At 49.2% G+C, this 22,045-nt stretch overlaps 4 protein-coding genes and 1 long non-coding RNA gene across 8 annotated transcripts; 3 read left to right on the top strand and 2 right to left on the bottom strand.

The window, feature by feature from the left end:
* The first annotated feature begins 338 nt into the window (after positions 1–338).
* LOC120639257 lies at positions 339–934 on the top strand. Its single transcript, XR_005661339.1, has 3 exons — positions 339–452; positions 537–635; positions 769–934. It is a non-coding gene; the product is annotated as an uncharacterized LOC120639257 (long non-coding RNA).
* A 6,832-nt stretch (positions 935–7,766) lies between these two features.
* LOC120712860 lies at positions 7,767–9,463 on the top strand. The gene is made up of 3 exons (XM_039998777.1): positions 7,767–8,122; positions 8,226–8,813; positions 9,093–9,463. The coding sequence occupies exons 1-2, from the start codon at positions 7,790–7,792 to the stop codon at positions 8,799–8,801; spliced, it is 909 nt and encodes a 302-aa protein (XP_039854711.1). The 5' UTR covers positions 7,767–7,789; the 3' UTR covers positions 8,802–8,813; positions 9,093–9,463.
* A 390-nt stretch (positions 9,464–9,853) lies between these two features.
* LOC120712858 (pollen receptor-like kinase 4) lies at positions 9,854–12,797 on the bottom strand. The gene is made up of 2 exons (XM_039998774.1): positions 11,679–12,797; positions 9,854–11,569 (listed from the first exon to the last, which is right to left on the bottom strand). Exons 1-2 carry the CDS (start codon positions 12,385–12,387, stop codon positions 10,104–10,106), a joined length of 2,175 nt encoding a protein of 724 aa, XP_039854708.1. The 5' UTR covers positions 12,388–12,797; the 3' UTR covers positions 9,854–10,103.
* A 149-nt stretch (positions 12,798–12,946) lies between these two features.
* LOC120712859 lies at positions 12,947–14,916 on the bottom strand. The gene is made up of 2 exons (XM_039998776.1): positions 13,458–14,916; positions 12,947–13,367 (listed from the first exon to the last, which is right to left on the bottom strand). The coding sequence occupies exons 1-2, from the start codon at positions 14,839–14,841 to the stop codon at positions 13,231–13,233; spliced, it is 1,521 nt and encodes a 506-aa protein (XP_039854710.1). The 5' UTR covers positions 14,842–14,916; the 3' UTR covers positions 12,947–13,230.
* An 816-nt stretch (positions 14,917–15,732) lies between these two features.
* LOC120712856 (ranBP2-type zinc finger protein At1g67325-like) lies at positions 15,733–20,311 on the top strand. 4 transcript variants are annotated; one of them, XM_039998773.1, is made up of 10 exons: positions 15,733–16,028; positions 16,229–16,274; positions 16,375–16,487; positions 16,615–16,897; positions 17,277–17,338; positions 17,551–17,602; positions 17,675–17,784; positions 18,432–18,462; positions 18,710–18,861; positions 19,011–20,231. In XM_039998773.1, exons 1-10 carry the CDS (start codon positions 16,017–16,019, stop codon positions 19,011–19,013), a joined length of 864 nt encoding a protein of 287 aa, XP_039854707.1. In that variant the 5' UTR covers positions 15,733–16,016; the 3' UTR covers positions 19,014–20,231. The 4 variants fall into 4 exon arrangements, with proteins under 4 accessions (XP_039854707.1, XP_039854704.1, XP_039854705.1 ...); XM_039998770.1 differs by having other exon boundaries at positions 15,776–16,028; positions 16,612–16,897; positions 19,842–20,311; XM_039998771.1 differs by having other exon boundaries at positions 15,776–16,028; positions 19,842–20,288.
* The last annotated feature ends 1,734 nt before the right edge of the window (positions 20,312–22,045 follow it).

The following is a 22,045-nucleotide window of genomic DNA, read 5'->3' as shown; positions in this document are numbered from 1 at the left end:
TTTGGAATACTTCAGACATGTCCTCCCAAGCATCTCAGTACTAGCCAAGAGCTGCATGCGTAAGTTTTTTTTATGCAATATCATGTTATGAAAATTATTTGCATGTTTTGCTATAAATTGGAATTGCATTAATGCTTGCAATATTTACATGTAGAATCGATCGTCGCAAGCAAAGGGGTATGAAAAACTGGGAGGAGAAGCACATTGCGCATGTCAATGCTTGGAATCTCCAGGCAAACAACATTGTTTTTGGCGGACCTATTCATCGTGACTCCCAGTTCAAGACATACTTGGAGTGGTTGAAGCAACAAACAAGGCTGAAGCTAAAGGTTGAAATGGACACTACCAACATCGAGGATTTGCCTTCGGACCCCGAAGATGTCTTCGACGAGTATGATGCTCACACGAGAATGGGTAGGCAGCCCGAGAGAGGAGCCTTTGAAGATTACATTGTAAGTTATAATTTACATTACTTGAATACAACAAATCATGCAATAGATTGTGACATATTGTGTATATGACATATGCACCAGCAGGGTCATCAAATTGGTCGTTTTGCTAATGAGGCGGGACAAGCGTTGAGCGTGCCAATAGGCTCTCCGGATGAGGCCACCGTGCTTAGGACATTTTTGCAGGTAAATATCTAGATTTCGCTCTGAACTGGCAATTAGTCTTTGGTGGAGAAATAGTACTCTTAAACGGTTTTTCTTGCCTATTGTAATGCAAATTTATTTCCTCTTACGGATTTTGTTGCCTAATGTAATGTAGAGGTTTAGACGGGGATGCCGGAAAATGGCCTTCAAACTAAACTGCTTATCAGCACAAGGACAAGGACCGGCGGATCATGAAAAACCTTCCGGATCGCGCCAACATGGTGGAAGGAGCATGAGTTTAACACCAGATTTGGGCACATCATCTACATGTTCCGTTCCGTATTTCTAAAATGATTTCCATTTGTGCTACTTCTTGTTTTGTGAGTAGTTATACAAATGTTGAATACATACTATTTTGTAGGAGGACGTCGCAGCCAACTAGGGGCTGTCAATATGTCAATACCTCGTAGGAGGGGCAAGGAGGCACCACCTCGGGAAACTGGCAGCGAGGAGTCTGAGGAGAACGTCATCGACGAGTCCGAGGAGACATCAAGATCATATGATAGCGATCCACCCTACGGTCCTGATGAGATTGGACACTCACAGCTTCCGGGCACTCCAACATCCTCGCAACGTTCTCCACCAGCAAAGAGGCACGCGCGGGCACGTGATCGCACCGATATCGGGAGCGTGAACGTCCTGCCCACTAAGCCGGGCCGTCCCCGTCGTAAAAACAAACCTTACACCCCCCATTCCTCCCATGCCAAGACATAGTCTAGAAGTAGTTTCATTTCATCAAGTCTGCACATGTAAAGGTTCTCAGGATATGTAATGGGATCTTCGTGTGCACTGTAGTCGTTCTATTAGTATTGCACTAGTAATTGTGGACAATTTATATCTTGTATGATCTTCTGAGATCTTGTAATCGTATTTTATGCTGTGTGTTGTGGTTTTGTTGTGGCTTGTTGTGGAGAGGAGCGCAAACTGGTCTGTGTGCTGAGATCTTGTAATCGTATTTTATGCTGTGCGACCATTTGCACCAGATTTGGCCCAGGGAGACTCCCTACTGAGTCACGCTAGGACCCTTGGCGCGACTACTTCAATCACATTTTACCCCCAGCAAATCTGGTTTGGCTGGCAGGTTGGCGTGACTCTTCATAGAGTCACGCCGACTGTTTTGGCGCGACTCAACAAAGAGTCATGCCAAGACAAATGGTGTGACTACTTCAGTCACATTTTACCCCCGGCAAATCTGATTTGGCTGGCAGGTTGGCGTGACTCTTCATAGAGTCGCGCCGACTGTTTTGGCGCGACTCAATGAAGAGTCACGCCAAGACACATGGCGCGACTCTTCACAGAGTCACGCCAGATTATGTTGCAGACCAGACTTGCCTGAGGCCAAATATTGGCCAACTAGTCATGGCAAGCATAGTACATAGTTTGAAAGATACAACAACATAATTGGTAGGACATCGCAGAATAGTTGATAATGCATCACAAAGAAGTTCATAGTGCATTACAACATCGTCCAAATGTCTAATAGTAGTAGTAACATTACATGCCTTGAAAATGCACATTAGGTACAAGTAGTTAATATTACAATATTGCACCCATTATTCACGTGCACCAAAAGACGTTGTCATCACTTAGTCGGAAATGTCGTCATAAAGCAACTCGTCATCATCATCATCATCAGTGCTGATGTCAATGGCGACCCCCTTTCCTTTTTCATCCGTAGGCACTTCGCTACCTTTTATTTCCACTTTGACCGGCTGAATCTCAATTGCCATCTCATCACTCGCCAATTTTGGACTGAAGTTAGCTTGAAAAAAGCCTAACTTTGTGGCTGCAGCATGACATATATCATCAGGCAAGTCAGCAACTACTGCATGCATTGCTTTCATTTGTGCTTCTTTTGCCATTCTACGAGCACTTTCCAAATCAATCCCCCTTTCTCTGGCCTCCGTCAACTGGAAGTATTCCTCCCATGAGCCTCTACGATATACCTTCATAGGATCAAATTGATAAGGCTGATGAACTTCCATGGACCTCAATCTTTCTGCCTCTTGCTTCCTCCGCTCCTCCTCCTTCTTTCGCTCTTGTTGCCTCTCCTGCTTTGTGAGAGGTTTAGGATACTTGCTTCGATTCTTCCTCCAATAGGAAATGAGTTCTTCCTCAAATGCCATGCCTGTTTTGTCGAACCTGCGCGATCCATATTGGGAGACTATATCTGCAAATATGGGGGCCCCACAAAGTGTTATGGTTTGGAATTGGAACATCGTACTTGGACCTTATAGTCTCTTTTTTCTTGATTGTTTCTTCTATCTTCAATGACTCCGAGCACCGGGCCAATTGTATCCTCAGCTCTTCTCTACCCGGAAAGGTCTCCCAATCACATGTCCTCCCCTCCTGCAACATGAACATGATGTTCAACCAAAAGTATACACAATATCAAAGTTTTTCCCGAAAAATAACAATGCGAATAGTGCAAGTTGCTTACCCAATAGTCTCCGTATGAGTTTCCACAAAACCAGCCATAGCCAAGCTCCGTCGGGACCACACCCCTACAAGCCAAGATGCCACACTTGCACTGAGGCCGAGGAGTCCTTTCGCATGGCCATTTCTCTTTCCCACTCTCGAATGCTTGCACTTCCTCTTCGGTTGGCCAATGACTTTTCGGACCGTAGATGTACTCTTCGAAATCACAGAGTGGCCACCTGTCCTAGAGCAGAGTTAATATTAGTAATGCAAATTTGTGAAGAAATAGGACAGCATGGTAATGACACAGGTAGCAGACAAATCTTACATGTGTTGTTAGTTTGCAACGGAAGAATGGTGTGAACTTAATAGGTAGTTCAAGGTTAGGTCTTTGAAGCTTGCAAGGGACTCCACAGTGGCACAGTGGCCGATTTGTAACACGGATGCTTGCAGCCTCGGCCTTCTCTTCCGGCGTCATCGAAGGAGGATTTGGTGGAGGAGGCACCCATCGCTTGAACTCATGGTATGGCTTAGTTTCATTGTCATGATAAGGAAATAAACAAATTCTAGGGTCCAACTTCTCAGGTCCGTCAATCCATTGAAAGAAGTCGCATGGGTTACACGTGATCGGACACCCAAAACACATGGTCACACTCCACTCCCGAGAGCACGTGTAGTAAGCTCTTGCAACTGTTTTCGGATGCCTTGATTGCTTCACCTCTGTTGGAATTCCACATTCACAATTCGGGATTGGCAACGAGGAAGGCACGAGGGCATTCTCATCATATTCGGAGTACACAATTTTACGCTTCTGTGAAGGCAACATCCTGCAAAAAGGTAGGAAATAATCAGAATACTACTATTTGAACATAAACAATATAAAATTACAGTGGTTCACATGGTATGAAGCATTAATCAAAGTTTCAAAAAAATCAAAACACCTTATTATGTACAACTATTTTCTTACCACGGCCGAACTATTTCTCGACACTATATTTCTTTGGTTTTTGGGCAAATTTTTTGGGCTCTCCTTGTGCTTCTCCATTCGGTGACCCTCTTTATGGCAGATGCTACACCGAACCTTCGAACTTTCTTTGTTGAAATCACCATAACCATATATATCATCATCGTAACCACTAATTTGATCTATCTCATTATGGAGCCGCTTTTTCTTCCTCCTTCCAACCTTATCTTTGAGCAATCTACAATCTGGAATGTACTCAGCACCATTATCCTCGGGCCAATGTGCCGGATCAAGAATCGGTTCAAATCTAGATTCCCATGTCTTCCAGATAGTATTCTTAGAATATAATAGTGACATGTATACTGGTGATAGGTGGGACACACCTCTAACGCGGCATGCTGCAATCATATGCGAGCATGGTACATGCACCAGCTGTGGAACACAACAGGTGCAAGTGACGCTTGTAAGGTCCACTTTGTACATGCAGCCACCAGTCATCTCTCCTCCTACAGTCAATGCGGTTGCTGTCCTAACTGAATACACATATGTTGTCGGATCAAACAGCTCAGCTGACATGCTTGCAGCTGCCTTACCTGCTTTGGTTAGGAGCTTCTTGGCACTTTTCCCCATAGATCTTGGTTGTGCCTAGAAGCTATTTGTTGCCTTGCTTTCTCCCATCTATGCACAAAGTATGAATTGACCTTGTAGAAGGTGTACTCCACAATAGCAGAAACGGGCATAGCACGTACCCCTTTAAGAACCTTATTCAACACTTCTGAGATATTTGTGTTACATACACCATATCTAGAACCATCATCATAGGCAAGAGCCCACTTAAACTTATTTTTTATTTGGTCCTCCAACCACATTGTTGCCGGTTCGTTCATCATACCCCTTAGTTTTGCAAGCTTAGTTTCAAATGTCTTCTCCGCCTTTGATGCACATACTAACTTTAGCTGCTTTATGACCTTTTTACTCTTCTGTCTTTGTCATATATTAGCAGCAAAGTGTCTCATACACCACCTATGCACGACTGGTTGGTACGCTTCCATGTGGTCCTCAACTGCATTAAGAATTCCTTGATACCGGTCCGAAAAAATGCACACCTTACGGTCCGGTCCAACAACATCTATACGGACCAAATGCAAGAACCATGACCAGCTGTCGTTGTTTTCACCCTCAACCAACGAAAATGCCAGGGGGATCAAACGATCCTCGCCGTCCATGCCTGTTGCAATCAACAATGCCCCTCGGTACTTCCCGGTAAGAAACGTGCCATCCACACTTACAACAGGTTTGCAATGCCTGAATGCCTGTACACATTGCGGGAAGCACCAATATGCACGTTTCATTACAGGCTTCATGGAACCTTTGTGCATCTCTTGCCTGCCAGTGGTATGAGAGCACCACTTTGTCCCCGGGTTGAAGTGTGCAATTGCACTTAATATTCTTGGAACTCTTCCATAAGCTTCCTTCCAATCGCCCCATAACATTGCTATAGCATGCTGTTTGGCCCTCCAAGCCTTTCCATATTTTACCCGATAATTTGTAAAACCATGAATAGCTTCAATAATAGCTGTCACAGAAACATCTGGGTCATCATGAACCATTGCGGCAATGTGTCACCCAATGTAACGTGTGGTACATTGGGAGTGCTCTTGAGAAACCTCAGATGTCCCACATGTGTGAGGTTGTTTAATATTACTGATCCTCCATTTCACCCTATCATCAGTGATAGCACGTGCCCAAACCTTCCAAGGACACCCCTACTGGCAACGAACCGTGTACCTCAATTTAGCCGACGAATGCACCACATCGTACGGTCTATAGTGTCGCACAGAGTAGTCCCTCAAGAAAAATTTAAGATCCTCAAGGCTATCAAATATCATTTCCTTCTCTATCAACTGCTCGCCACTATCGGGCTCAATACATGCATGACGCAGATCCGAATCACAAAACCCCCCTTTTGGTATAGAATGAAAAATAGGGACCTCTGGAACATCAACATGCACAGCCTTCAACTGCCTCAACTCAACTGTAGTCAATTGGGGTATACGTCTTCCAAATATTGTTGATCTATGTTCTCTAACTGTCTCTTCTTCCATTTCATCTCCCATTGGTGTTCGTGCCATGAACGGAGTTGCTTCGGTTCTTCTTGGAATGAATGCAGATGCTTGGGACACCCTAACCGACGACAGGCCATGTGTTTGTTGCCCAATATGTGTCCCATTTGTTTCTGGAAGTACCATATCATTGTCGTCTTCACCACCCTCATTTTCTTCCGAGTCCTGAGATATGTCATCATCATCGACCTCCTCATTGTCAAAGTCGTCTTCATTGAAATTATTGTTTACACGATATGTGTCAAATCCAATTTCATCACCACTGTCATCATCATCTGAGTCATGAGAAAGATCATCACCATAACTTTTATCTTCCTTCTCGGGTGCATCGAAATCATGATCCAGTGAAATGGCTTCTTGAGTTATATGTTCAATGGGGTAATCATCACCATCTTCAGCAGGGGCATCCATACTACGATTGCACACATCAACCACTATCTCTGCACAACCCACTTGCGAACCTCTGACCAACTCTTTGTAAAACAACAAATCATTCTCACAAACAATTGGCATCATCACATAGTGTGACCTTTCCTTTCCATCATCAAACCTACCACAAAGTCTTAACTCCATACGCTTATTTTCTACTTTGAATAATAAATTTACTCGACACATTATATCATCGAATGAATGTGCCACATCAAATCTTGCTATTTCTTGCCTCATTCTTGCAAACTCTCCATTTTCTTTAACCGTCCCACCCGAAAATAAACGAACTAAACGATCCATCTACACATATACATATGCATATACACAAAATGAAGAAGATAATATAACTATATATGGCATTACTTCATTATAAGTACAACACACTTCATTACTTCATACATGATTAAGATAATATAACTATATATAGCATAACATAAGAATTTTTACTAAAATACACATAAAATAGATTTGCTACTATGACGATTATTCACACTTTATAGCTCTTTGTACTAAAAAAATCTAAACAACACTACCACCTCCAAATTGATACATACAGCAATTATTACATGATACAAAAGTGTTACCATCGTTCAATTGCACGATACACCACAACTAATCCTACCTGATTCGTACGCAATCCCCCATTTCAACTCAAATCCTACCTAAACTCTAGCCAACTCAAACCCTAACAAAACCAAGAAATGGAGGAAAACCAATGGGATAGAGTGGAGGAGCTACCTTCAGGGATCGATTTCCCTTCGTTTCCCCTTTGAATCGAGTAGATCTAGAGGGGGACAGCGACGGGCGGCGCCATGGAGCTCAGGTCGGGTGGGGAGTGAAGGAAAAAAGAAAGGGAGGTGGAGGAAGAGGCCGTCCAGCGGGTGGGCCTATATTCAGCTGAGTCGCGCCACAGGGCGTGGCGCGACTCAGCCTTGCCACGTCAGCTGCCTGGCCGCGGGCGCTCCAGCGTGGCAGCTTGGTCGCGCCAAAGCATGTGTATTCAGGGAGTCGCGCCACGAAGCTTGACGGGACCAATAGGACTAGTTTGAGTTATTATTAAAATATTAGATTAAAAAGGATTAAAATAAAAAAAATCTTCACACTCGCGGCGATGTGGTCTCCTCGTCTCTGCGCGCTCCCACCGAGAAAGTGGCCTGTGGTCAGCTCGACCGGCCGGCCGGCGGCTCCCCGCCCGCCTGCCTATGCCTATATATCCCACGCCGGAGCGGGCAGCAGCGGAGGCCTCGTCACGGTGGTGCGACATCGTCGATTGTCTACGACGAGCGCGCATTATTCCGGTCGATCGAGAGGCAAAGGGAAAGAGATTGTTGCAGAGAGATCGATCGATCTCTCCATCGTCGTCGGCCATGGCGTGGAGGGAGAGCTACTTGGACGTGGTGCTGATCCCACTCGCCGTCCTCTTCCCCGCGGTGTACCACGTCTGGCTCTGGCGCGCCGTCCGCCGCAGCCCGCTCAGCTCCACCGTCGGCATCAGCGCCGCCGCGCGCCGCCTCTGGGTCTTCTCCATGATGAAGGTATACTAGCCGTAGCTCATCGATCGCCATGGCCGCCGCAAGCAGTGATCTGATGACTGGTCATCTTGCCTACTGCTCGACCGATCGCGGTGGATGCGCGCAGAACAACGAGAAGCAGGCGATCCTGGTGGTGCAGTCGGTGCGGAACGTGCTCATGGGCTCCACGCTGGTGGCCACGACGGCCATCCTCTTCTGCACCGGCGTCGCCGCCGTGCTCAGCAGCACCTACGCCGTCAAGAAGCCGCTCAGCGACGCCGTCTTCGGCGCGCACGGCGAGTACATGATGGCGCTCAAGTACGTCGTCCTCCTCCTCGTCTTCCTCCTCGCCTTCCTCTGCCACAGCCTCGCCATCTGCACGCTCAACCAGGCCTCCTTCCTCGTCAACGCGCTCTCCCCGTCGCCGGCGCTCCACCTCCCGCTCACCAGGGACTACGTCGCCGACGTCATGGAGAGGGGGTTCCTGCTCAACCTCGCCGGCAACCGCCTCTTCTTCGCCGGCGCGCCGCTCCTGCTATGGATCTTCGGGCCCGTCCTGCCGTGCCTCTGCTCCATGGCCATGCTCCCGATACTCTACAACATCGACATGGTCGAGTACGTCCAGAAAGGGAGCAGCAATGGCGAGGTCAATGCGAGGGTGGACATGGGGGATACCGAGAGTGATCAGAGCATTGAAGTCTGATGAGATGATGACGATTGCAAGCAGTGGCGGACCGTGAAGCAAAATGTAGGGGGGCCAATTTTAAAAAAAAATCCAAGTGACATATAGCTTACGTCAGAAATGACATTATATATATATATATGATATATAGTTTCGTTTTATGGGCTTCGCTAGCTTCTTTGTTTCAGCGTTGACCCGTTCGTGGGCTACTGGGTTTAAGTTTTATGGGCTGCAGAGATATAGTTTGAAAATTTCTTTTGGGCAAGGGGGGGGGGGCGGAGCCCAGTTTCGCCGCCAAAGCGGTCCGCCTGTGATTGCAAGTAAGACAGGCAGAAATTCAAGCAAGAAGCATCACCATGGAATATGCTTTATTTATATTGGTGCCTGATGCATTTGTGCAAGCTAGCTAGGCTTCACTGGCAACTAACTAGTTTGTGCTCTAGCAACTGGCTAGTGGGTTGGGTTGGTTATGTTTTTTATTGTATCTGCAAGGAAAATCCATGGCATCATATTGACACGACAATGCAGTAATGCTTTAGCTCTCAAGTGCACCACGCTGCTTGATTGATTCAGTCAGCTGGTAGCGCGCCGTTCCATGTCACAAGAAGGCAATTATTCCTTCTTGATTCAGGAGGATCTTTCTTCTTTTCTTCTCCTTAAAAAAGGAAAACATTTTTATCTCACTACCTCACCATATGCCATGGATTCTTTCTCCAATGGAGTGGATGTGACAATAATTTCGCAAACTTATTCCTATTTGCCTATTTTTTTAAAAAGAAAAGTGCTGGAGCATGTATTTTATCAAGAGGAGGGGGAAAGACAGATCATATATATAGCACCACACCTAGACTAAGAAGGAACCAGGTGAACACGGGTCACATTGTTTATACTCTTACATTCTTTACTACTACCTCCGTCCTAAAATATTTACAGTCTCGCTTATAAGCAAGCCTAATCTTGAAGCTAACCGATTTACTACCCTTTTCTAATAAAATAATCTGTGCGATTTCCTAATAGTTGTCGGCATGAAGAAAGCGAGTTTGAAGTCAATTGGGTACTCTTGACAATTTGAATAAAAAACGAACTTCTGTGTATGTTGAATTTGCTGAAAATTTATCTGAGAGCACTGCCCTGAGAAATCCAAACTAAGATTCGTGTTATATATATATAGATAGGAAGATACCTCTTTTCTACCACCGGCAAGAAAGATTAGCGACGTACACATTACTAGTTCACGTTTCATCGTGCCGGCGTGCTCAGTACGATGCACACACACGGCAGCACGATCCCAAATTGATCCCCATGCCGGTCCATGTCGATCCATCAGTTGATGGCGACATCATTGAGGTCCTCCTCGTCGTTCACCGACGAGTAGAAGGACTGGTCCTCGCTGGCGCGGTCCGCCGCCTTGAGCTCCTCGATCCTGTCCACGGCGGTCTTGAGCTCCCACCGGCTGTCCACGTTGGTCTCGCAGCACGCCATGCTGATCCTGATCAGCTTCACCACCTCCGCCCTGTCCTCGTCGTCCTCGACCTTGAGGTCCGGGTCCACCACGGCGCGCAGCCACTCGCCCTCCGGCGTCGAGCCCACGACGGAAACCAGGTCGCCGCCGCCGCCGCCCGCCGCCGGCTCGGCGCCCACCTTGGGCAGGTCGTAGCTGGGCGGCCTCCCCGCGAGGATCTCGAGGATGAGCAGGCCGAGGCACCAGACGTCGCTCTTCTTGGAGGAGCGGCCGAACTGCTTGCGCTCGGGGGACTTAAAGGCCACCATGAGCTGCGCGGCGTGCGACTGGTTCATCACCGGCACCAGCGCGTAGTCGGTGAGCAGCGGCTCGTACTGGGCGTCGAGCAGGATGTTGGAGGACTTGAGGTGGCCGTGCGGCACGGTGAGCATGCACAGCTCGTCGTAGAGGTAGCTCAGCGCCCGCGCAACGCCCTTGACGATCCTCAGCCGCGCGCTCCAGTGCAGCACCGCCTTCTTCAACCCCCGGCCCTCGCCGTGGAGGAGGTTGGCCAAGCTCCGGTTGGGGACGAAGTCGTGGATGAGGAGCTTCTCCTCCTTGCGGTAGTAGTAGGCGACGAGCGGGAGGAGGTTGGGGTGGCTGAGCCGCCCGAGCCGCCGCATGTGCTCCTCGAAGTCCTCCCGCCCCACCCGGTTCATCTCCTTGAACCGCTTCACCACGACGGCGTGCCCGCTCGTGAGCGTCGCGCGGTAGCACACGCCGAGGTTGGCGGTGCCGAGCACCTCCGCCGTCGCCTTGAGCAGGTCCTGCAGCTCGAAGAACCGCCCGCGGTCGTCGCGCACGAAGGTCAGCCGCCCCTGCTCCACCTTCCGCGCCGTGCTGCCGCCGGCGCGGCTGCTGCGCTCCTCGCCGCCGGCGGAGGCGGAGGCGGCTGCGGCCGCCGCAGCCGGGGCAGCGCCGCGCGCCGCGCTGGATTGGACCTTCGCTGCCGGCTGCGGCTCGACCCTCGGCCCCGAGGGCTTCGTCGACGCGGCCGGGCCGAAGTTCTTGGTCGTGTCCCGCCGCTTGCGCAGCGCGACGAACGCCACGCCGGCGATCGCCACCGTGCCGAGGACCGCGGCGAGGACGCCGTAGGACGTGACGCCCTCGGCGGGCTTCTGAGCTTCTTGCTTCACGGCGCCATCAGCGGACGCGCCCGTGGACGCCGCGGCGTCTGGCGCGCTCCCTGCTTTGTCGGAGGTCGGCACGGCGGGCGCCTTTCCTGCCGGCGTTGGAGTACCGGCCTCGCATTTGGCACCAAGCGGCGCACCGCAAAGCTTCTTGTTTCCTGCACGTATTTGTACAACAAATAAATCACATGCGGTGCACGGACGTCCAAGGAACAACGTGGCCTTTTGTTATTTTCCAGTCTTCTAGAAATCCATGTCGGTGCTCACCGGCGAACATGTCGGGCTTGATGTTCTTGAGGCTCGCCGGGATCTCCCCCTCGAGCTCATTGTTTGCGAGATTGACATCCTTCAACTCCTTCTGTTTCAGGTCAGGGATCTTGCCCTGGAACTTGTTGTCGTTGAGCTGCAGAGCGACGAGCTTGGGCACGTCGGCGAGCGACGCCGGGATGGGGCCGGAGAAGTTGTTGCTGGAGAGGACGATCTTCTTGAGCCAGCCCATCCCGGCGAACGCGTCGGCGGGGATCGTCCCGGAGAACTCGTTGCCGGACAGGAAGATGGCACGGAGGCCGCCGAGCTCCTTGACGTCGGGCATCGGGCCGGCGAACTCGTTGTCCATGAAGCTCAGCGTGCGGAGGCCGGGCAGGCTCTTGAGGGCGCCCAGGTCGAGCTTGCCGGAGAGGCTCATCCCCTCGAGCTGCAGGCCGTGCACGCCGTTCTGGTTGCACATGACGCCGACCCATTTGGACTCGCTGCCGTCGCAGGGGCTGGTGCCGGGGGCCCAGCTGCTGAGCGCGCCGGCGTCGTCCTTGATCCCGGACTTGAGCTTGAGGAGCGCGTCAGCGTCGTCGGGCGCGAGGGCCAGCGGGAGGCGCGCGGCGTCAGCGGCCAGCGGGAGGAGGAGGAGGAGAAGCAGGAGGAGGCGCCCGTCGGCCGGCAGCAGGAGGTGGCGCGCTGGCGACGGCGGCGCTGCGGCCATGTCCGGGGCGGCGGGGACGGGGAGCCAGCCCGCCGGCGCCCGCGCTTGACGACGGCGGGTGATGCGGCCGGCGGCAACGCTGCGGCCCTGGTCTCGTCGGGCGCGCGCGAGTGGGAGGCCGGCCGCAGCTTTCCGGGCAGGGGGGAAGCGGGAGGTCGACGCGGAAGGGAGGCGGAGAAGGGGGAGGAGAGTGGATTCAGGAGCCACCGCCCGCGCACGCGCGCGTGGCGAGGATGGTGGCGAGAGAGGTGAGGCGCGCGCATGGCATGCGGCTGCCGGTTCGTGGTCGTGCCCAAGAATAGCAATGTGCCTTGTTGCTGCGGCCGTGGGCCGCGCTCCGATGAGGTTGTCAAGTCATCGTTGCAGCGCCTCTGCTCTGAGCTGCTACTAAACGCGGCAAGGCGTCAGCAAGAACGTGGATTTTCCACTTGCACGCGTGAGGCCACAAAGGCTTTTTTGGCCATTCATTTCGTATCAAGATTTGTGGTACAAAAGATAAAGATAGACGGAAGAATAAGGGGGATTGGTGAGAAAAATGTTCCACTGATATGCCGTACTATTATGGAGAAAATTAAAAATGTTCCACCCAAGAAGGGCTCTTGATTTGGGATAGAACAAGTTCCCATTTCTTTAATTTCTTTTTTCTTAATACAAACTGCACAGGTCAAAGTAGCATGTTAAACTATCGTACGTTTTACGAATGTAGAAACTATACTAGCTATATAATTGTATTAAGGATCATTTATGCCACACATTTTTTTTAGACGAATACGTACATTGGTGAGCGAAAAATAATAGCACTACCATGTATAGAAGACTGTCTTGACACTTGTACACAGGGTCCTACTGGAGGACCACAGCTTTGCTGAGGATCCATAGCACCAGAGTCATCTCGAAGACGAAGATGGTGTGGAGGAGACCCCTGTCGAGCGTGAAGCCGAACAGGGTGATCCCGCCGCCGTTGTGGCGCAGGTACGTCACTGCCGGGCACCGCAACCAAAAATTAGCCTCACTTGATGCCAGCAAATCAATGGTAAAAAATCAGCTGCGTGGGTTAATCTAATTATTACCGAGTGCATGTCTGCTCTTGTACGAGCACGCAGCGCCGGGCTCCGCCTGGGATACGGCCGCCGACGAGCCGGAGACGCGGGACGCGTCGACGTCGCTCGCCGACGTGCTGTCCGGCGGCGACTTGTTGCCGTGGTGCGTGGCGGCCACCATGCTCATGTGCCACTGGCTGGCGATGGACACGATCCTCTGCGCCCTGTGCGTGATCCTCGCCGCGCCGAACAGGCACATGAAGAAGCCGCTCAGCTGCACCGCCGAGCCGACCAGGAGGTCGCCGGTGTTGGAGAAGCTCTTGGCGTCCCCCGAGGAGAGGACGACGAGCAGCGCGCCGAGCTGGCTGACGGTGATGGTGACGAGGCAGCAGATGATGAACGCCCGGTACCGGTGGCTGGTGGCCAGCAGCTGCGTCCGGATGCGGCGGTGCTCGGCGAACATCTCGGCGGCGGCGGCGGCGCGCGCCTCGACGTCGAACATGTGGTGGATGCCCTCGAAGCGCAGGATCTGGAGCTCGCAGGTGAGGCGGAACAGCACGCACACCAGCAGGAACACCCCCGTGCGGTACACCCACGACGCCACCGTGGCGACCAGCGCCACCGCGCGCCAGGGGACCCGCCACGGCGGGAAGGGGAACGCCACGCCCAGCAGCGCCGCGGGGGGCTCCACCCGGACGGTGCAGAAGAAGAAGACGGCCTTGTGCGCGGCCTCGACGCAGAGGGACGGGAGGAGGAGCGCCGCCAGGAGGCGGAACGCGCGGTCCAGCTCCCGCGCGTACCCGCGGCGGACGTAGGGGGTGTCGTCGCGGAGCGCGCCGTCGAGGAACAGGAGCTGCCGGAGCCCGCCGAGGCGGCGGAAGAAGACGGCCAGCGTGGCGAAGGAGATGGCGGCGAGCCCCGTGGCGGGCACCTGGGCGACGCGGTTGAAGGTGATGGCGGACGCGGAGGCCGGGGACAGCGCGGGGTCGGCGCGGAGCGAGACCGAGACGGCGGCGGGCACTAGGAGCGCCAGCGCCAGGAACGCCGCGTACGAGGCGGCGCGCCCGGCGCGGGTGGAGTGGTCGAGCGCGCACCACTGCAGGAACACGCGGAAGCTGCGCAGCTCGTCGTGGATCACCGACTTGCACCGCGCGTACGCCGGGTTCAGCAGCAGCGGCCGCTGCGACGGCGGCGGTAGCGGCGGCGGCGCCATCAGCGGTGAGCACTCCGGCTCCGACTCCGACTCCGGCCCCGGCGACGGGCCCTGCTCCTCCTCGTCAGAGAACTCCATTGCGCTAGCAGCTAGCCAGTAGATGCTTCGACACAGTTGAGAATGAAGCCGTCGAGTCGCGGGATCGGAGTGCATACAATATATAGCCGAACATGTGGCGATCGATGAGCGGCGAGGTGCCATCCATGGCGCGCAAGTGTGCGTGAGGACTGAGGAGGCGGGAGGGGAAAGGAGAGGCGCGAGAGGGGAGGCCCGTGACCGTTCACAGGGGCGGCGAGCGAGGTCGTCGAAGCGCTGAAGGCTCACTGCAGGCCTGCAGCTCGATCGTGTACATGTGTGATGCAACAAAAGCGAGCCAAGACGGGGACTAGGCACGCAGATGCCCGGGGGATGCAGTGGCTGAAAGCAAGAAAAGAATAGAGCAGAATTCACTCTGTTCGGCTGGTTATGGCTGGTGGCCGGTGTTTATTTGTTGTGGGAGAAAAATACTGCTGACTGGCTGGTAGCTGGTGCCTGGTGGCTGGTGCTGGTTTAATGTGAGAAAAAACACTGTTGGCTGATTGAAGCGAACAGAGTGATTGATCTTCTTGGTTGCCTTTGCTGCAGGTCTTCGATGCACCTTGCTCATGCACTTGTTTTGCTTTTCGTCAGAGGTTGTCAACTCAACTATGGAACTATTTTGGTCGTAGAGAATACGGTAGAAATGAACCAGTAAGATGGTAGCTCAGAACTGACCATCTGATGGCCAATTACATGCCTAATCTTGTGTTTTAGCCTTTGGTTTAGTAACACACTTTCAGTTTCTGTTTTCAAAGAGAAGGCATGCTTATTTTTGATTAAAAATTTAACACTTAGTTTAACAAATGCATTTTAAATTCATTCTCTACCACAAAAGTATAAATTCTTATTAAATCTAAAAGAAGAAGAAAATGTACTTTTTTTTTTGAAGAGAAGAAGAAAATGTAGACATGGGCCAGAGCATACTGCCACGTGACTACGTGAGATAAAAGGGCCCACCAACCAGAGCTGGGCCTAAATGTCACCCTCATCTGGCCCGCACGGCGGAGCAACCAACCACCACTTCCACCAGCTCGTCGTCCGGGTGCCCCCCGTCCCATCCGTGCAGAAGCCAATCTGCACCCCGGAAATTTCCCGAGCCGAAATCGCAACAGGAAGGGGAGGGAGCACGCGAGCGCAAAACCCTAGCCCCGCTGCTCCGCCGGATTCACCTCCTCCTTCCTCCTCCCTCGCGCGCCGCTCCTCTCCGCGGCGTCCGCGGCTCTCCCTCCCCGCTCCGAGGAGCGCAAGGCCTCCCGCCGCGCCGGCCGCCGTCCGCCACCGCCGGGTCGCCGCCAGCCATGTCTTCTCAGGTACCGCCCCGCTCAACCCCTCCTCCTCGACTCCGCTGGTCGATTAGGGTTCGAGCAGGTCTCGCGCAAATTACTCCATTAGTCGCGGCTAGAAGCTTGCTAGCGTTGCTGGATTTGGACTCTCTGTGCTGTGCTCGTCGATCTCCCTTGTGAATCCCAGACATCCGCCAGGTCTAACGAATTCGTATGTGGGTTTGCAGGTCGATAGCCGCAGCCAATCCGCTGGGAAGCGCGCGCGCACCGACGGTAGGTTACCCCGCCGCCTCCTCGTTTTCTGTCACGTCTGATACCTAAGCTGCGGCTGAGTGGGTTTCCCCTTCCCGGGGGACAAAAATACGTGTCTCAGGCAGCCGGCGTGAGGACGACTGGGTTTGCCCCAGCTGCAAGAATGTCAACTTCGCCTTCCGCACCACTTGCAACATGCGCAACTGCAACCAGTCCAGGCCAGCAGATCACACGGTACATAACGGTTTTTGCCTCGCGTTATCCATGTTTTCGACTGAGTATAGTGTACCTGCGAGTACTTCCGCTTGTCGCTAGCGCTTTTGCATTTACCACGTGTTGCTGTTGCTTTGCTGTTCAGAAGGCCATGCAAAAGCCTATGCAGACTCCGCCCCACTACACCACATCAGGGGGTTACATGAGCCCAGGGACGCCTCCATCGATGTACCTTGGTGGGAGTGCTCCCCCGTATGGCACCTCCATGTTTAATGGACCTGTAATGCCGCCGCGCTATGGCATTCCTCAGTTCCCTGGGAGTTCGGCGTATCCATATGGATATGGTGGTCGCATACCGATGGGGAGCCCCTATGGGCCGATGCAAATGGCCGGGCCACCTCCATATTCTGGTGGATCTATGATGGGAGCAGGTAACAAGGTCTTCGGCTATGATATGCATGCCAAATTTTGATATTGCCTTGCATTACTTGATCTACCTATCACATTAAGTCGGCAAAATGCAATGGTTTCAATCCTTCCTTTTATGCAAACCATAGTGTGTAAACAACTGGATTTTACAGAACATAAGAACACCATTTCTTTTCACTTGATCCTCATTTATCACAGATACTTAGCTTGTCCAGCAGACCAGCACTGCCTCTTTGGGGGCTGTTTACTTCTGCATTCTGCCACGTGTTCTTAATGACACTTCCTTGCTTGGGGGTCACGATGCATGTTTTCCAATCCAAAGTTCTCCATGCGTTCACTCGCAAGTGACAAGACTTATCTCATTTACTGTCTCATGAATAGGTGGAATCTATGGAATGCCCATGGACAGATATGGCTTAATTCCTCATAGTCCTGGTGCAATGGTATGCTCTAAGTACATGCCACTCATGCTAATTTGAGTTAACTACTGTTATCTTACGTGAAGAATTATCTACACATTGGTTGCTTTACTTTGCATTCCCTCTTTTATGATAATAATAATAATAATTTGTATCTACTACATTTCTCAATGTGTGATAGTCATAATTTGTCTACTCCATTTCTCAATGTATTCATTTCTTCTTGAACTTGAAAGGGCACAAGGGCTGGCTCATATTCTGATGAAGGTTCCCAGAAGAAGCCTGCAGGTATAAATTATTGAATTTTTAGTTCTTACTCATTTTAAATCATTACTACTTGGTTAATCTCTGCCACTGCAGGAGCTGGGCGTGATAATGATTGGGAGTGTCCAAATTGCCACAACATCAACTTCGCCTTTCGCACAGTCTGTAATATGAGAAAGTGCAACACACCAAGACCTGAAAACCAGGTCTGAGAAAGATGAGCGATTCGATATAACTACTTTCAGTTTCATGTTTTGGAACTAAAATCATTTCAGTTTTTTCTGCAATTATCGATATTCAGTTAGTACTGTAAATTTGCATGTGTGCTTGAAGTTGATTTTGCCACCACAAGATTAGTCATGTGTTTGGAGTGTACATGTCTTCATTGTATACTATTGGTCTAAATGGTCTGCTTATGTATGCCTGAATATCTCTGGTATGCAGTAGCTCACCATTGCATTTGTATGATTGTTCATTTATTGGACATCATAATCTCAGTACTTTTGTTGATCACCTTTTCTGTAGTAAAAAAAAGTCAATACAACTTTCTCTTGTTGTTGAGTGTTCATGAACCTTATCAAAGAAATTGCTCATTTAACTGATGTTTTTTTGCTAACTTGCTATTGCACCTGCTTGATGTTCTTTAGTCATTACTGTTGGTGTGATATGTAATAAGCTAAACCAAAACACTTTTGTGAACTTTTAGCAAACAAGTTTTGGCTATCTTTTTAATCTAAGAGTAGTTCTCTTTCATCTAAACTTCGGTCTACATTTCTAATGCTTGGGCTTCTGTATGTCCTTTATAGATCTAAGTATACTTTACTGATTGCTTGCATATCAACTCTTTCTGCAGGGATCTAAGCCTGATGGTTCAAGAGGCTCAAGTAAGTTTCCATACGATAAATGCTTCCTGCTGCTTATATCGCCAGATTTTTTTTTGTGTATTTCAAATGCCTTTAATTTAGTAATTTTAGAAAACTTTGTTATCACTAGACATTCTTCACAGGCGATTAGTTTGTTTTCTTTGGAGTTTTATACGCATAACCTATGGACTAGTTTATCTTTATCATAGGTTTTTGTTATTTATTCAATCAACTCTATTTATTTTCACACCCAACCTCTCATTGATAGAACCAAAGATGCCAGAGGGCAGTTGGAAGTGCGAGCAGTGCAATAACATAAACTATCCGTTCAGAACAAAATGCAATCGTCCTCAATGTGGAGCAGAGAAGCCACTGCAGACAAACAATACAAATGATTCAGCAACAGATCAGGACAATCAGGTCTGTGTTTCATGACCTTCAGTATGATCAGGACATTTGGCACACCTTTATTTTGAACATTAAGTTGCATATTGAAGTTATTGCTAATCATTTTCTTGCCTCATGTTTGCTTGCGCATAGCTTGATATATCGTGTCCTTACTGTTACAGTGAGTCCTAGAACAGTAATGGGGGTCAAGAAGGTTCAGCGTCATCGTCAAGGTTCAGTCTGAATGTGGGGTCCATCTGTGTCAGTAGTCGCTGCTGTTGTTACAAGTTTCTTCCCCTTGATACCTTAGCTGAGTCGGGGTCCTAATGGTAAACACGTTGGAGTTGGCAATGGAGTCTCGCCTTTTCTAATCACTACAGATTTTGGTCACGAACATCCATTTGTCATGTGAATTGGTCATCTTGCCTTTCCTGGCTGAACGTGGTTACTTGTCTTTGTTACTGGTACTCTGGGTAAATTGCCATCTTCATATGAAATTTCTCTTGTTGTCTGTCATAGATTGTCACTCCTCTGCTATGAATTATCACTACTGTTCACCATTTTTTTTGGTTTTGTTAATGCTGTGTTTGTGGTCGTTTTTCTTTTCAATTCATGGTTTGGTATTTTACAGGTGTTTTTTCTGAATGGTTGGCGATGGCAACCTTTTTTACCTTCCAAAATAATGTTATTAGCGATGTTAGCAACTTAGCATGATGATCTACTAAGATACTTAGGGGAGCACTTGGTAGTTAATTCTGCTTGTAGTAACTGTTAGGTCTGAAACAAGTCAATGGTCGACATTTCAGTTGCATGACTGCATATGTTACTGTTATCATCTTCCATGTCCTCCGGGGATTACCGCGTTCAAGTTTCACCATTCTCATGTGCTTGGTTAGAAGAAGTGCTGCTTGGTGAAAGTGATGTGCATCATCACATTGTGCGGTGGTAGACCATCACCTTGCATGCTTGTCTCGATTGTGACTTTTTCACTGACACAGTGCCATTGGAATTAGTTTTTTTCATGTAACATTACGAAGCTTTTATCAAAGCTGCGACTTCTGCATGAATCTCAAGACAACAGTGAGCAGACACAGATGGATCTTCCTGGTGATGTGGCTGGAGCACCGATGAGTTCTCACGTGTTGCGGATGGCAGCACTCAGTGAGTTGCAGAACAGTCTTACAAACTGATTTGCTACCGTTTCATATTGTGAAACAAAGGTGAGAAATTTGCACCACGTGGATATGCTTCTATAGTGAGCGTGGCAGCGCTATAGGAAGTTCGATATGGTAAGCATTATGATGGTCAGGGGCCAGTATCTTGATGTAATCATTTCAGTTTCTGTTTGGAGTGTCTTGTTTCCTTTTTATCCTATTATTTATTTATTTATTCTTTCTGCTGAAGCTTGAGCACGCTACTATTGTTCCGTACTCCTAATGTAAGTTCTTCGCGTTTCTAAATTGTACGAGAGATAATTCCCCCATGCCATGTGTTACTGAAATCCTCAAATATTTCCACCAAAAAAGTTGTTTGAAGCACACATGAGAAGGAGAATTTTAAAGTGGCAGACGCCTTATCAAAAGAAAAGGTGGCAGACGAAGGGCGTGAACTTTTTGTTTTTACAGGTCGAGGATTTTTGTAACATTTGATGAGTGGTACAATGGAAGCTAGAGGCCAAGAGTTGCGCGAGCTGTTTATACCGGTTCGGTACCCTCGGCTAGTATTCAAACCATCCGACTTGGTGTTAATGTGGTATACACACGGACACTGCGAGTTGTATTGAATGAGCTCGAAGTGAAACAATACCAAGTCGGAGCAACCTAGGCAAGGGGTAGGCGGTTGAGATGACGGAAGGATTTTTCCTCAGGGTCCTCAAATCTTCCATCGACAAGTGATTTCACGGAAGCATGTGATTAATTATGCTGCACAATTCCTTGAATCCCTGATCACTTAGCGAAACGTCTACAAAGTTTTAATTTGCGCTACCTTCCGGCAGAGGCGGAGCTACCCCATCACGTAGGGTGGGGCAGTTGCCCCAGCTAACTCCAGAACAAGTAGTCAATAGTAACACAAAACTGCGCATGGTCTGGTGGTAAGAGGTGCTTATCTTGAGGAGCAGGTGGCAAGTTCGAATCCTTTCCGCGACTGTTTTGCACTATTTTTTCCCTATTTTCTCCACACCAGGCTCATTTCCTCGTGCTTGCTTAGTTCCCTCGCTTTCCTCCGGCTGGTTCCCTCCTGTTTCCTTATTTTTGAGTGTTATTTTCAAATCAATGTAATATATAATTATATATAATATATTACACTAGTATTTTTTTTCTATTCTCTAATGAGATATATCCTCTTAGATTTATTACACATAGTCACATATAATCATATATTACACTAACTCATTTGTTCTTCAAATTTACAAGTTGATATTGATTGAATTAATGGATTATATTAAGGTGGTATTTTCTGCTATCCTCTAATGAGATATACCCTCTTAAATCAATCTTTTGATTTATTACATAGTAGATATTCATGTATGTCTTATGCAATGTCATTAAAAAATGTGCTTATAGTGATTTAATATTTAGATTTATTACAGAGTAAATATTCATGTATATCTATACGATGTCATTAAAAAATTGTATTTATAGTATGCCCCACCTAAATTTCTAGGCTAGCTCCGCCACTGCCTTCCGGTGCAGATATGGATAGAAGCTTCAAGAAATCAAGATCATGATTCATCTGTTACATTCAAGCGTTCAATTTCCACGTCTTCAATATCAGTCAAGGAGACATGTTGATATGTCCACGTGTCAAAATACGTAACAACTAGGTTTTTGAAATCAGCATTCGTAAAGCTATGATGTTATTTGTGATCCAAAGGGCCTGTTTAGTTTGACAATTTTGTCAAAAGTTTTGCTGTTTTGGCCTACTTTTTGGCAAAATTTGAGCTTGTAAAGTTTTGGCATTTGGGACCCAAGAGGTCCAAAAGAGGGCAAAAACGCGTCGGCCCCGAGCCGGGCAGCCACTACCCCCACACCTAGGGGTGGTAATGGGCTATGACCCTAATGGCCTCTTCACAGCCCAATAAAACCCTTAAAATTTTTAGTTCAAAAATACATATGTTTAGAGCTCGGTTCTTTTAGGGCCCGATCTTTAAATTTTCTAGTTCAAAATGTTGGGCCCTTTACCACCCCTACCCACACCCACGCATACATGACTTTCC

The sequence above is a fragment of the Panicum virgatum genome, chromosome 6K (genome assembly GCF_016808335.1).
Source record: "Panicum virgatum strain AP13 chromosome 6K, P.virgatum_v5, whole genome shotgun sequence".
Taxonomy (NCBI): Eukaryota; Viridiplantae; Streptophyta; class Magnoliopsida; order Poales; family Poaceae; genus Panicum; species Panicum virgatum.
The sequence above is the reverse complement of the archived record's forward strand: the minus strand, read 5'-3'. Positions and strand labels throughout refer to the sequence as shown.